Source organism: Oratosquilla oratoria, chromosome 38 (assembly GCF_046742065.1).
Source record: "Oratosquilla oratoria isolate Oo_2021 chromosome 38, ASM4674206v1, whole genome shotgun sequence".
NCBI lineage: Eukaryota > Metazoa > Arthropoda > Malacostraca > Stomatopoda > Squillidae > Oratosquilla > Oratosquilla oratoria.
The window spans coordinates 41,176,132-41,192,360 of NC_134814.1; the positions used below are offsets into that span (position 1 = coordinate 41,176,132).

At 37.2% G+C, this 16,229-nt stretch overlaps 1 protein-coding gene across 3 annotated transcripts in view; it reads left to right on the forward strand.

Annotated features, from left to right (window-relative positions):
- Positions 1-3,306: 3,306 nt before the first annotated feature.
- LOC143020058 (major facilitator superfamily domain-containing protein 3-like) overlaps positions 3,307-16,229 on the forward strand; it is a 36,714-nt gene continuing 23,791 nt past the window's right edge. The window contains exons 1-4 of one of the 3 annotated variants that reach the window (XM_076176231.1): positions 3,500-3,585; positions 5,752-5,784; positions 11,752-11,910; positions 15,870-16,003. In XM_076176231.1, the coding sequence (XP_076032346.1) occupies positions 5,762-5,784; positions 11,752-11,910; positions 15,870-16,003 (316 nt within the window). In that variant the 5' untranslated portion in view covers positions 3,500-3,585; positions 5,752-5,761. Of the gene's footprint in view, positions 3,361-3,467; positions 3,586-5,751; positions 5,785-11,751; positions 11,911-15,869; positions 16,004-16,229 lie in introns of those variants that run through there. The other 2 variants (XM_076176233.1, XM_076176232.1) reach the window with 2 other exon arrangements.

A 16,229-nucleotide genomic window follows, 5' to 3' on the forward strand; every position in this document is an offset into this window, starting at 1 on the left:
CAACAGTCACTCAAGGCACAGCAACTTTCATGTAACTGGGCTAACGCCCTCCCCCTGGTGCTCCTCTCCATTCGCAACACTCCCAAGGTCGACAGTGACGTGTCTCCATCTCAGCTAGTTTATGCTGAAAACCTTCGCCTTCCTGGGGAGATTGCCACCCCTGCCGTTGGCGATCCCGACCGTTACGCCCTCCTTCAACTCATCAAGGAGACCTTTGCCAACACCCGCCCCCGCCACCTCGGACGCCACAATCAAAGCCAGTGTATGTTTCCTCGGTCCTCGCTGCAAGTGACTACGTTTTCGTCAGGCAGAACTCCAGACGAACCCCTCTCCAACGCCCGTGCGATGGACCCTTCAAAGTCATCAAGAGATCGGCGAAACACTTCCTCATCGACCGAGATGCCAAGCCAGATCGCATCTCCATCGACAGGCTCAAACCAGCTTATCTTCCTCTACCAACCATCCCCATCCCCTCCAATTCCTCTTACAACATGGTCCTGACCCCATCCCCACCACTGGGCAACGTCAATCTATGCAACCTCTACACCCTATATCGAGTGTTCCCCCCGAACCTCAAGACCCTACCCCTCCCCCTGGACCACTCGTCTCTTCAGGCCAACCCTTCCCACCTGATCACCCAAACCCACACCGCCAGGCTCAGTCAGGATCCTCGCCAGACATCGACCACGCCTACGGTACGCCGCACCCGTCTCCTTCACCCAGGCCAACCCTGCATCCCACCACAAATGTTCCCCCAGCCCCCAATACCCCCCCCCCCCGAACTCACTCTCCCCATCACTGCAACCATTCTCACCTAACCGTATATCTCCACAGCCCCATGCTCAGCCAGGCCCCCTCGCCAACACAGGGACCACGCCTACACCGCGCTCCCGCCGCCTTCTCCATCATCCAGGCCGTCCTCTCCAGAGATGCCATCTGACGACACAATCACCCGTTCCGGTCGGGTGGTTAAGAGGCCGGCCCGATTCTGCCACATCACTCGCGTCTCGCCCTACCCTCCGCGGCGCTCGCTCCCAAAGAAGGGGAGTATTGTGGTGACGCGGGGCTGGTCAAAACCAGACCGGCCGTTACACAACTCGAGCTAGGCCTATATACTCGCCGAAGTTAGCAAGACGTCATGGCCAGCTCCAGCCAGCAGCCAATCAGAAACTCGGCAAAGCTCTCCGGGGACCTCGTTGAGCCGCCAGCCTCCTTTAAAAGGACGGCGTCTTGCCGAGACAAGCATATGGCCCATTGTCAGGCTATAAGCATACACGTTGGAGGCATCAACCCTCTATGTGTAGAATACACACACAACCATATCGCAAACAAAACTAACACAACTACATGCACAAACAACTACATAAACTTTTTCTTCTACTGAAATTATTTTCATTTCTAACTTTCTCTCCTACTACATCTTCTCATTTCAGTTTACCTACCACTAAAATTATTTCCAATTTCTCTATCTTTCCCTAAGATTAAGCCTCCTACTCGTTTTCTAACTTTGTTGGGTGAGGATGAGAAGAATAAATATTCCCTCGTAACCTAACGGTTACACATCAATCCCAGTCTCCAACCCCAAGTCGTGTATAGCCGCATATATCAATGTTGTATCCATTCACCATCTTTGACTGATCGTGACCAGACGTGCCGCGATGTGCTGGGTTCTAAGTACCACGGACATGAGTCCGTCTATATCCAGCGGCAAACGTGAGGAAAGGTAGCAGATTCTCAGTAGACGTGCTATGGCTGGCCGGGTTCAGTTCTCGCTGGTTATAATAATAATAATAATAATGATAATGATAATAATAATAATAATAATAATAATAATAATAATAATAATAATAATAATAATAATAATAATAATAATAATAATAATAATAATAATAATAATAATAATAATAATAATAATAATAATAATAATAATAATAATAATAATAATAATAATAATAATAACAATAATAATATTATTGGTCTCACCCATTAATTATGAGGCTATATGTACATCCGCTTAGAGGCAACAACCCTCTCTGCGTAGCATAAACACAAGCACATTACCCATAGATCGGTCATATATGAGCCCTGAGCTCTCTTCCGGGAGGGAAATAGCTGTCGATCACGAGTCCAACACGTGATCCAAGACATTGGTGAATCACGAGTCCAACACATGATCCAAGACCATGGTGAACCACAGTGAATATCGCAAACAAAAAGACGACTACATGCACAAACATCTACATAAAATTTTCCTTCTATTGAAATTATTTTCATTTATAACTTTCTCTCCTACTGTATCTTCTCATTTCAGTTCATCTACCACTAAAATAATTTCCTTTTTTTCTATATTTCCCTACGACTAAGCCTCCTACTCCATTTCTAATTTTGGTGGATGAGGTTAAGATGAATAAATATCCCTAAAGTAACCTCACGGTTACATGCATTGATTCAGACTCCAACTCCAAGTCCCTTACCCATCCCCTCCTAAGCCACGAAATAAATATTCCTAAAATCGCCCGGTGGCAATAACCCTTTTATACCGGCATTCCTTTTATACACAACCATCTTTTAATTTTCATACAGACATCTTTCCCCCTCCTACAACTACCGATCCCGCGCGAGCGTTTGGTCTGTCCGAGGTAGTCCATAGTGACCTTTGACCTTTCGTTGCCCAAGGCGAAGGTATATGGGAAGTACAACTTCACCTTAACTAAGTGAAAATGTTGCACGATACATATAATAGATAATCCCCATACAAGAGAAATAAATATGGTAAATGCACCAGAACCAATACTCAATATGAAGAAGTCATCAGGTGGTAAATAAAAGTATTAATAATGAAAATTATATATCGGTCACGACTTTCCTGGAGAGGGTAGTCAACCATACTTTGTCCTATGGCGTCGAGTCTTTTACATATTGCTTTATATAATGTTTTTGTATATATAAACAAAAATTATAGGCCACTCTATCTAATGGAAAAAGTAAAGTTGTATAATTTGTTATACTGTTATGCATACTTTCATATACTAAAACTAAGCATTCTAGAATACAGATTGCATACAGCTTAATTTACTTCATTGCTGTATTTCAACTTTAATCCTAATTCTACAGCTATCATTTCACCAAATTAACTGAGGTCGTAACCCCAAATTATAATAATTTGTAATAATAGGTTATTTACTCTAAAAATAAAATGCCTTTGTCGAAGTTTATTCCCGACATCGTAACACACAAAGAATTGTACTCGCTTTCCTTTCATCGTGGCTCAGGAATGTTTATGTAGTCGGTTGCTATAGTGATAGAGTCTTCTGCTAGGCAACTTACTTGATTGTGCAAATCTGCAGGATTACATTTTAGGTTAAATATATTAAAATACTGGTAGATTATCAGTATATATTCATTTGTTGCTTCAAATTTTAGTGATCCTACATACAATTCTTTCCATTACTGAAGGAAACTTTCTCTGTTAAAGTACTTTGTATGAAGTACTGAACGTGAATGCCAGTAGCACCAGTGGATTTGCTTATAGTTCTATCTTCTGTATCTGAGTTGTTCACCACAACCCAACCTTCTCACTGAAAGGTATTTAGTGGGTGAATAACTTATTAGCTGTATTTCACTGAATAGAAGAAGCAACGGTACACTTGGGATCCTGTGATTTCACCTTTGCATATGATATTTAAATAAATGCTTCATTGCTTGTAATCGGAACGTGGGGAAATGTATTACATATTACATGGCAATTGTTATGCTAATTAGTAGCTGAAGTAGCCATTACCTAGTAGTCTGACAGCAGCCCTGAGTATCTTCAATTAGATTAGGCTACAGTAGACATTTATTTCAGTAGACCTCTGAGAATAAGTATACTATAGTATTATATATACTAAAAGACTCTTGTCTGTGCTTGTGACACAGTGTGGCATTATTTCTTTGTCATCAATTAGAAGTTGTTTTAGAAACATTCCAGAACCTGAATGATAGTTCCTCTGGGCCCTGAGTGAAGACCATGAATAGGAAGATTTTTTTTTTTTTAAGTGCATGCCTACATGGTATAGCATTAGAATAGGATTTTTTTTTTAGAAGTGCATGCCTACATGGTGCATTAGAAAGTTAAATATTAAAAAGGTAAATTATAATACATCAATGCAATAAATATTTTTCTTGGCAGAAATCAATATCAGAAAACATTGATAAAACCTATACAGAAACAAAAACATTGGCAAAACCTATACAGAAACAAATGAAGTTACTTCAACTCCTTTAGACACCATCTTTGGTTTGATAGATTCTGAGGTCGGAGATGATGACCCCTTGAATTACAGGTATCACATTGCTAAATGCAGGTTAGGTTAGGTGGGTAGGTAGGTTAGGTTTGTAGGTAGGTTAGGTTAGGGTAGGTTAGGATGGTAGGTAGGTTAGGTTGGTGGGATAGGTTAGATTGGTAGGTTAGGTTAGGTTGGTAAGTTAGTTTAGGTTGGTAAGTTAGGTTGGTGGGATAGGTTAGATTGGTAGGTTAGGTTAGGTTGGTAAGTTAGTTTAGGTTGGTAAGTTAGGTTAAGTTAGAAGAGATGACTTTATTATACTTTAATTTCTTTGTCCACCTCTACCCCAATTTTTTTTTTTTTTTTTTTAGTTTTGCATACCTATGTGATATAGCATTAGAAAATGATATATTAATTTTGTAAATTATATGAACGTAGTATGCGATTTTCTTGGCAGAAATAATAACAAAAAACCTTGCTACAAGCAAATCTATTAACAAATGAAGCTGCTAGGATACGGTCAAGACATGTTATCGTTCGTTCAGTCCAGTCAGTCAGTTAGACGATAGCTTTCATGTTGTGGATCGGGTGTTCTCTGACTTCAGGTGATGTTAGTAAGTGCTGTTATAGAGACAATAGGACTTCCTTGGACTTTGAGTGAACGTGGGGTTCTGCCATTGTCTGAGGTACAATAATGATTAGTCTGTCAACATCTGTGACAATATCCCGGATGATCTTTAGAATTTGAGGTACCGAATTACTAAATATGAGTTGGGATAGGTTAGAATAGACAAATTTATCATCCTTTCATTTCTTTGACCTTGCCATCTGTCAAAAACATGGTGTATCATTCAATCACCGTGACTTCAATTTGTTAGTAAATCAGTTTTAGCAATTTTTTTTGTTATTGATTTCCACCAAGAAAATTGCAAATGACGTTGACATATTATAATTTACAAAACTAATAATTAATTTTCTATTGCTATATTGCATAGGAGTTCACTTCTAAAAATTTACTAAAGATGGCGTCACAAGCAACCGAAGTGGCTAAGTTTGCTTGTTTATAGCTTTTAGCAGCCTTTTCTATCATTAATTTCTGCTAAGAATACTGTAGATTACATTGGTGTATTATAATTATTTAAATTTTCTGTTGCTATATCATGTAGGTGTGCACTTCTAAAAATTTGCCAATTTTTGTGAACTTTGATAGTAGATGGTCAATTTAACATCCAGCAAGGATTTTTCCAACTTTCCTTCATTTCTTTTAGATTTTTTCATAGAAAATTATTTCCAGTAATAGTATAGAGTTGACACAGCATTTGTCATGCTCTTGTGCTTTCTTAACTTACTTGTATCTCACCAGCTTATTATTCCGGTATTTGTGAAATTTTGTCTCGCCTGTTCACACAGTATTTTGTATATTTTTTGCATCTATATTATGACAAATCTGACAACTTTTCTTCCTGTACATTCTCTTTCATCCCAGCAGGGAGAGGATGGACTCCAAGATGCAGGTTATGTTAGTTCTTGGTATTTTGGTAAAATTCTAGAATTGTGCAAGTGTGGATACTAGAAAATAAACTTATGTTGTCCATTAGCTCCTAACCTAATATAACCAAACCTAACATAACCATTCTATGAAGAAAATGGATCTTTCAAATGCAAAAAAGAAAAAAAGTAGAAAATGTGTTTACATGATACTAGAATAGAACTAGCATTTTTAACTAGACTAGGCTAGGAGAGTGGAGGGGGCTCCAGAAATAAGGGCTTATGTTGGAAGTAAATATCAGGGTAATAGAAGCTATATCATAATATATAGGACAGTATCTAAAGTATTGTTTGCAAAAAAAAAAAAAAATAATAATAATAATAATAATAATAGTCCTGTGGTACCATCTCATGTAGGTGCTCTAATGTAATCAGATAAACAAATGTCACATTCAGTGATAGTGATTCTCTGTGATTAACAATATATATTATATCAGGAACAACTGAGCATATTGATAAAAGAGAAGATGGAATTTTTATTTTCATTGTGGAATTTAGTTTTGGTACATCACCAACTGACCTAACTGTGGGCATAATCAAAGTGAAACAAAATGCTCACTTGTTGTATCACCAGATGTGGTCATCGTGCCTTAAATGTGTTCCAGTAGAAACTCTGAGTCCTAATAAATTGAAGAGACTGTTTTGCTTCAACTTAACTCTAACTAGGAATTGAGCTCAGGCTTGGCACATTGGTATATTAATACCCACTGAGATGCATGAATTATTTATATTAAATTTCTCACCAGTAATAACTTCTCTAGACCACAAATTCATTGTGCTTATTGTGAGCATTAGCATAATATTTTAGAGGGTTAACATTACTGTTTATCTCCACAAAATCTATAAGGTAAAGGCTAAGGTGCATAGCATGGCCAAACATATGTATATTAGTCTATATATGACTTCTTTGAGGGTTAAATTAGCTAGTATCTTAGCTATACATTTACTCAATATAGCACATATTAGGGTTTTAACTAGTTCATTACAAAAGGATGCTCATGGGCTAAGCAGATTAGAGCATTGCTACTTTCAGTAGAAGTCCAGGTGAAGGCAGTTTGAACCCTGTCACCAGCAAGTTGGACCAAGGGCATGATTAATTAAATCCTATGCTACAAAGTTCTCTGTAAAGGGCATTATCCTAGCCTTCTGAGAGGGGGAGTTTGCAATGTTAAATCAAAATCAATCAGTCAATTAGCTAATTGACTTACCTTGCCTAATCCTCTCTCATTTCATGTATGATTTGGTAGCACTGTTATATAATATCTATGAATAAAAGTATTAGTGTGTTGCAAGATGATTGAAGGGAATATTCAATCCTTTAGTGTGCACTCATTTAGTGCAGGATGGAACATGTGATGTCTTCAGAAAACTCCCAGGGGACCTCCTATTGTGTTTGACATTACAGTGGCATTTGGGCCAAGTGCTTCTGACCTCATGCGGACATCTGGGCCGAGCAGCCAAACACTTGGTCGAACATTACCAAACTGCAAAATCAGCATATGTCAAATATATATATATATATATATATATATATATATATATATATATATATAGATATATATATATATATATATATATATATATTTCATGCTCCCATTTATAGATAAATTATCCAGCATCTATTATGAGGCAATGCTTCTTGTCCAGCATCTAATACAAGGCAAAGCTCCTCATCCAGCTCCTACTATGAGGCAATCCATCTTAAATGCATTGTCCAGCATCCATGACAAGAGAATCTAGGCAGCACCGGCTACAAGATACTTCCCCCCCCCTCTCTGTGGCATTATCCAAGATTACAAGTACTCCCATGAGCCAGACATCCTCTGCCTTATTGCACCAGCACCGCGTTGGATGATTAACTACTCCCCTACCCCCACATCTAGCTTCACATGAGTGAAAACTTCAATGTCAAAGTCACACACACACACATATACATATATATATATATATATATATATATATATATATATATATATGCATATATATATTTGTATATATATATATATATATATATTTTGTTTTTTTTTTCATTATTTTTTTTATATAATACTATTTTGTGTGTGTGCATGTTTATATTTATATTTTTAACTTGCCAGCTCAATACATCATCTTATCCCCTCCTCCTATTTACAGCAGAGCATCTTACCATTGATTTATCCCACTGCATCATCATTTATAAACCCAAACTCTTCCCACCGTATTGTCCCACTACATTATCATTCATAAGAACTAAAAATTCTATATCATCCTGGGATAGTAGACATTTTTCTATTCCCAATGTCACCTAGGAGGCATTACATTTTTATTTTTTATTTTTTATTTTTTTATCAGTTAGTACATGAATGTGCCCAAACATCTTTCTGACTTGACATATTGACCCTGTACATGCAGCCACTCTATGTTCATGTCTAATACACCAGGCATGTCCCCTCCTGCTACCAACTCTTTTGAAAATTCACCTGCTACTCAAAACACCATGACAATACAAAATCTTATCACCATAGTCAAGGATGAAACCACATTACCTCTCTTTAGTGGCAGGAACATTCCTGTACACAATTTCCTCTCTGAGATTGAATCAGATATAACACAAAGAAACATCAAAGGTGATAAAGTTAAAATGTCAATTCTAACATCCAGAATAGACAAAAATAACACATTAGCTGGTGATGTCATTCAATCTGATTTATTTGAGGAAACTACATCCCATCATGATTTCGTGGAGCACTTTAAAAAGTTCTTTGCTTCATTTGAGCCATTTGGATCACTTTTCCCCCTATACTCTTTGACTAGAACTTACAATAATGGTCCACACCACACTGAAGAGAAAGCTGTCAAAATTGCTTCAACACTTAACAGTGAACTCCAAGAAAGCATCAAAAACTTGACTTAGTCTCAGAACACAAAATTTCTTTGGAACACGCAGTCTCACTCATGGCATACTTTTGACTACTATCCCAATTACACCCAGACACACTCCAGAAAGTTAACACTATTCCATTCATACCAGGTATCACACTAGGCAAATTCTCAAGGAAATTATCTGACATGGACAAAGCTATCACCCAGATCCAGAGCTGCTCAGTACCATTTGCAACCACCCACACAATAGCCCAGGTCACACATAACATGAGATCAAGACACATCTTGCACTTGACATCACTCATGCCAACACTCTCCATCAAGAACACAACTGGTTTGTACATACTGCCACAAACCAGGACACCTCATAAACACATGTTACCACAAAAACCTTTCACAGCCAAACACTGTGATTATCATGGTACATGTTTCCTCATGAGTGATTGTTGCCATGTGCTGTTAGCACAGAGGTAACACATACTGAACTCCGTAGATCACTCTCCTGAAAGGCATTCACATAACATATCTTTATGACTACAGAATACCAGTTACTCCATACCCAAAAATTCATTCATCAACTGTACATACCCTGGATATCCCAGATATCCCAGACATGTCTTCCTATTCCTTCATATCCAATGCTACATCTTTCTCGACATAGGTTCCCCAGTTAACATAATGTCAACACACAGTTTCCATAAATTCTGCACTGCAACTAAATGTGTCACCATTTTGGAACCCCCTGATGTTAACCTCTGCAATGTAGATGGTGTACTATTCCCAATAATTGGTAAATTCTCCCTAGACATTAGTTTCAAAGATGAGTGCCCATCCATTCCAGTTACTGCCTATGAGGTTGACATTCACTTTTCTGCTGATATCCTCATAAGTTTATCATTGCTGAAGCAACATAACATAGTCACTTACCCTCCTCAAAATGGTATCATTTAAGCAAATAATTTCCTCACTATAGATATGTAAATGGTAAACTAAAAAATAAACAGGAAATAGTAAAATTTTGCTAAGGGAATATGGAATACACAGAAGATACAGGAATGGTGGAAGTCAGGAGCAAACACTTCAAGTCGGTTTTCACTAGAGAAAAAATGCAACATCAGGATGAAGGGAGAGAAGTGAAATCCCCCCCCCCCCATGAGGGAAATAATGAACCTTGATGTCAGGAAATTGCACAGCCTGGATGGAATAGCAAATTGAATATTAAAAGAATGTAAAGAACTTATAGACAAAATATATAACATAATAAGTTGCTCACTCAAAGAAGAAGAAATACCAGAAGACTGGAAAAATGCTGATATTGTACCGATTTATAAAGGAGGAAACAAGGAAGACCCAACAAATTACAGACTGGTTTCCTTTACAAGCATAGTAGCAAAAATTTGTGAAAAAGTTATAAAAAGTAGATGGATAAAACATCTGGAGTAGAACAATAAACTAAATCTGAGACAATTCAGATTTAAACTTAAACAGGGAAGATCACATACCACAAATTTGATCTGTTTTTGCTCAAGATTACTAGATATAATACAAGAAAGCAACAGATGGGCTGATTGTGCTTTCCTAGATCTACAAAAGGTTTTTGATAAAATCCCTCAAAAAAAAAAAAAAAAAAAAAAATTAAGAAAACTGGAAACCATAGTAGGGATACAAGGTAAACTATTGAAATGGATGGAGGACTTTTTGCAGGGAAGAAAAATTAGAGTAGTGCTCAGAGATAAGAGTTCTACTTGGGAAGAGGTAATTAGTGGAGTTTCACAAGGATCAGTATTGGCTCCAATAATGCTTGCTATCTATGTGAATAACATGGACAAGTGGATGGAATGTTACATGAGCTTCTTTGCGGATGATGCAAAATTGTTAAAGAAAGTGAATACTGAAACAGACTGTGACTCATTACAGAGAGATCTGAACAGGGTCTGGGAATGGAGTCAGAAGTGGGAAGTGGATTTAAACATTAAGAAATGTAGCATAATGGAATTTGGAAAAAGTAAGAAAAAAAAAAGGATATCAGGACAATATAAAATTGGTGAAAAGGAAGTAAAGAAAGTGGGATCTGACAAAGATCTAGGGGTGATCATCACAAAAGATATGTCCCCTGACAAACATATAAACAAAATTGTTGGCAAAACCTATAACTTGCTAAGATCAATAAAAATGGCTTTTACTTGGATGAAGAAATGGTAAAGAAAATACTAGTCACACTGATAAGGCCTAAATTGGAGTACACAGTGACACTATGGTCACACTATGGCCACGAGCATAGTTCCCCTTCCCATAAAATACAACTAGGTAAATACAGTACTAAAAAGAATATAAGGAAAATTGAGAGAATCCAGAAAACAGCCATGAAGATGGGTCCAACACCATAAAAAATGTCATATGAAGAAAGATTGTCAAAACTAGAACTACCAACTCTGGAACAAAGAAGAAAAAGAGGTAATTTGTTGACTACAGAATTTTGAGAGGTGTGGAAATTCTTGAAAGAGATGACTTACTAAATTGGGATAAGAGAAACACAAGAGGACATGGAAAGAAACTCAAAAAAGACAGTAATAGAAGAGAACTGAAAAAAATAGGTTTCACCATAGAGTGGTGGACATATGGAACATAATAGATGAAACAATAGTGGGTGCAAAAACAATACAAGAATTTAAGAGCAAATTAGATATGGCGAGATACAGAGATAGGACACCATAAGTATAGCTCCCCTTCCCATAAGAAACAACCAGGTAAATACAAAATTGTCTCAGGACTGGCTGATAAGATTTAAGAGGAGAGATTTAGAAAAATTAGATTTTTTACATTGGAAGAATAGGTTTTGAGTTCTTGATCAATGCAATTAGTCAGTACCACGTGATTTCTGTAAAACATGTCTAATTGAAAACCTAGGTAAATGCAAGTTGCAAAGTTTGAGTTGGAACAAAAGGAATAAAAGATGGGATGTCATGAATCAAACTCAGTCCTGTAGAATTTACTAGAGTAGATAATTATAGATAATTACACTATAACATATGGAGAGGATTTAGTACTTAGCACTACAACAATGTTTTTTTTTCAGATCCAGCTTAATCAAAAAAGAATTGGCATTCATGATGTCTTCCAAAAAATGGAATTTGGGAATCCTGGGCCTTTTCTACATGGTTGAAGGGATTCCTTATGGTATTCATGAGAAATTCCTTCCTACATTTCTCAGATCTCGTGGTCACAGTTACTCCAGGTAATTCAAGGTTGGGTGGTGCTTGTGTATGAAGGAGGTTTGTATCCTTTGACTTGTCCACATAACTCTCCTCTGTATATAAGTTATATGTGTACATCATAGAGGAACATTGCTTGTAACAATGTTCTACTTTCAACTAAAAAATCTTTTCTGTCAGTTTTAATCAGTCTCATCATTAATCTGAACACCATTATCATGTCATCTCTTTCTTTTCTTTCTTTTAATAATGATGTCCAATGCTTCTAATCTCTCCTCATTTGGTTTATCTGTTAGGCTAGGAATTGATTTGGTTGCTGATCTTTGTATTCTTTATTTAACTTGTAACTTTCACTTTGTGTAGAAACCACATCACCACCACTGCATTTGCAATCTAGGACAGATTAAGTTCTATGGGTTTTTTCATCATCTCTCTGTCCATGCAACTCTTGAAAGGGATGAAGTATGTCTTGAAAATTATTGTATTGCATTGTATTGTAAGATAGAATAGAGAAACCCACACTGAGAATATGGATCCCAGAGATAAGAAGGGTGTGAAAGAACAAATATCAAGGAATGATGACAGGTAGTCTGTCAACACAGATGATAAGAAATAGTAAGAAAATATGGAAGTTCAGAACTCAAAATGCCAAAATCAGAAGTTAGAACAGAATTGATTATAAAGAATAACAAAGATTAGATAAGTTAATCAGAAATAGTGTCATAGTTTAAGTGTCATAAAATCATTAGGTAAAATGCAGAATGTACAAAGTCAGTTAGGAAAGAGAACAGAAGAAAATATGCATATGGGTAACTTAATGAGTCCACTTAATCAGAAGACAGACATGAAAGAGGGACCCAGAAAGGTTCAATCAGAGATAGAGACAGGGCTGGAGCAGGAATGTGTCAATATTATCCACAATTTCAAGTTTTGATATAAAGAATAAATCCAGTCTTGATGGTTCTTAATTATTTCTATATCTGGTGTTTTCCTTTACCCATTGTGTTATTGTATATTCCATAGTCATAATTCCTCTCCATCTTTCACTGTCATCTCTTCCCAACAGATTTCTTTGCAGTTAAGATCTCCCATAAGTACCACATTTCCTTCATCTTCCAGCACCCCAGTTAATGAAATCCTTGTAGCTTCTAACATTTTTGAGTAATCTCTCTCCAAGAACCCATTTTTGGGGGCACATAGATCACCTCAAACATTGTCTTTTTTATATCATTATCTTCAACTCTTATTGTGATAATTTCTACACTGTTCCTTCCATTTGTAATCTTTGTAACATTTAATTTTTTCGTAGCTAAGAACATGACTCCTCTACCCTGTTTTTCCTTTCTATTTCTAAACCAGTAATTATATAATCTATTTCCAACACTGTTAGGTGATAGTGATGTGAACCCCTTAATTTTGTCTCTACAATTGTTATGTCTGGTTTTGCTTCTGACAAGTAATCATTATGCTCATTTAATCCTGAAAGTAAGCCATTTTTAATTTTTTGCATTCTCCATCTTTTTCTTTGTTCCTTTCATTTCCTTTTCTTGAAGATTAAATTTTCTTAGTCTCATGACTAATACTCTCCAAAAGAACTTCTTTTTCTCGGGTTCTGTTCTTTTCTTGTTTTTTTCTTTAGCTTCACTTCTTAATGTCTTCTCTCTTTCTCTTTCCTCAAGCTTCATATCTTATTTTTATTCATACATCTTTATAGTGCTCAGTATTACCTAACTTACCTGTTCTTGCTAGTATTTCTTCCACTGCCATTTGGGACCTTAATTTGATCTTTAGTGGTCAATTTCCTTCTACATACCTTCCTATTCTATGTACTTCCTCTATTCCCTTTTCTAATTTGTGCTCTTTATCTTGTATTACTCTCAAAACATCTCTTGCTAAATCTTTCTCTTTGTCTCTCACAAATCTAACTAGGATCTTAGTGGTCAGTTTCCTTCTACATACCTTCCTATTCTATGCACTTCCTCTATTCCCTTTTCTAATTTGTGCTCTTTATCTTGTATTACTCTCAAAACATCTCTTGCTAAATCTTTCTCTTCTTTGTCTCTCACAAATCTAACTAGGATCTTTATTATTGAGACCAAATACTACTATACACTTCTTTTTGTCTATTGTATCTCTCACCATTTTTTTTTTTTCTTTTTATTACCTGAATGACTGTTTCCTATGCTTTCTCCTGCATTTGTTGCTGAACAATTTCTTTAAAAGATACCATATCTTTTTCATGATCTTTCCATTGTTTCTTGAGTTGTAATATTTTTTCATCACCCATACTTTCTCCAATTTTTTCAGTTATTACCTTCATTTGTTCATTCACCTCTTTTATTGTCATATTATTTGCAGTATCTTTGCTTTTCAGCTCCTGGTTTTTATGTTTTACCTCAGCCAATTCTTTTTTTAGGGCATTCACTTCCCAAATTGTTTCAGAATTTTCTTTTCTTAATTCACTAATCTCTCTATACTATACATCATGTTGATCCCTGACCCTTGAAACCAATTCTATCAAAGCTCTCATTTCCCTCTCTGTGTCTATAATTCTACTCAAGTTACTTCTTTTGTAATGAAAACCCAAAAGTGACCTTTGTAGTTATCTAATGATTTTATGCCTAATGGGTCTTCATGCTATTGTTTACATTTTGTTTCACTGCTCTGCCACCAGGGGTCTCATTTGGCCTATTTTCATTTCCTTCCATTGTCTTTCAATATTCACTGATTTTTCACTATAGTAGCTTACCTCAGGTATCCACAAGTACTCCCCCTTCCCATTCAACACAACCTAGGTATCCTGATATTGTAGCACTGATGAAAGGTTGTTTTTAATGAAGTCCCCAAGCGCGCCAATTTTGACATGTTGACAGGCTGACAATTGACAATTGTGTCTGAGATGAAGTGTCTGAGAAGTATTGTAGGGGTTACTAGGCTGGATAGGGTGAGAAATGAGGAGGTGAGGAGGAGAGTGGGGCTGGAAAAGTAGAAGGGCAATAGGATGGTTTGGACACGGAAAGAATGCGTGGAGAAAGATTAGTAAAAAAAAGTGTGGAAGGCAGAGGTGGATGAAGTGAACAGGAGGGGGTGACTGAGGATGAGATGGGTGGATGGGGTAAAAGGGGTGTTGAGAAAGAGGGGGATGTCTGTTGAGGAAGGAAGAAGACAGAAGGTAGGGGTGAGTGGAGAATGGATGTATACATATGATGCTGTGATGCAAGGAAGGGAGTGGGTTTGAGGTTTTGACACAGCCTGAGGGATTTTTTCCCTGTCTTCTCTTTTTCTGCATGAGGGGATGGAGAGGGGGGTCACTGATTAAATGAAATGGTCTTGCTGTGGATGTGCTGTGCCTTACAGCATTGCTTCTGACCCAGGGGAATGGGTGAGATCCAGGGATGACCCATCTTCCAGGAGGAGCTAAGAAAAGAGGGAGGGAGGTAGGGGTTGTGAAAGGGAGTGGAGTGGGTGGGGAGGAAAAGGGTGGGAGTGGAATTATGACTTTTGATTTTGGCTACCTCCCTTGTAAAGGAGAAAAAGCCCTTGGTATATGTATATATGTAAATGTTTGAAAGACTTGCTGTGTTGGAAATATACCAAAGAAAATTAAACAAGAGTTTCCTTATTACCATGCTACCTTCCAACAGTTTTTCCTACCAAAAAAAAAAAAAAAAAAAAAAAAAAAAAAAAAAAAAAAAAAAGTTGGAAGGTGCTAAGATGAGAGGGAGGGTGGAGGGGTGTGGAGTGTATTCAGGGATGGAATGGGTGGGAATGATTTTATGCCTTTTCCTTTTTGGCTACCTCCCTTGTGAGGGGGGAAAAGCCTTGGTATATGTATGATGTAATTTATATTTCATGAAATATATTGTGTAATTTAGTAGTTTTCACATCACATATATTTTCTGACTCATGACTAAGTTTGTGTGTGTGATGGCAACATGTAATTTACATTTGATAATAGTAACACTGTATATGCTCCTTCCAGTGTGACACTCATGTCAGGCCTACAATTCCCATGGATAATCAAAGGCTTGTGGGCTCCTTTCATTGAAATATTAGGTGGTCACATGCAGTGGTTATGCCTCTCTCTCATTCTTCTGGGCATGTCATGCCTCGCAGGTTGGTACTGTAATAATATTTTGTGCTGATTGTAACTCACAAGAGTTTTATCCTACTGTATGGCAGCTCTGGGGTAGTGATTGGATTAAAGCTATTTTGATTAGCCCCTTCCATAATGAAGGGTGGGTTAAGGGGCCATGATGTACTCTGACATGAGCAGTAGGGTGAGGGATATGGATGACCCATCATCCTGAAGCTGCCAAATAGGAGGGTCAATAAATTGGTT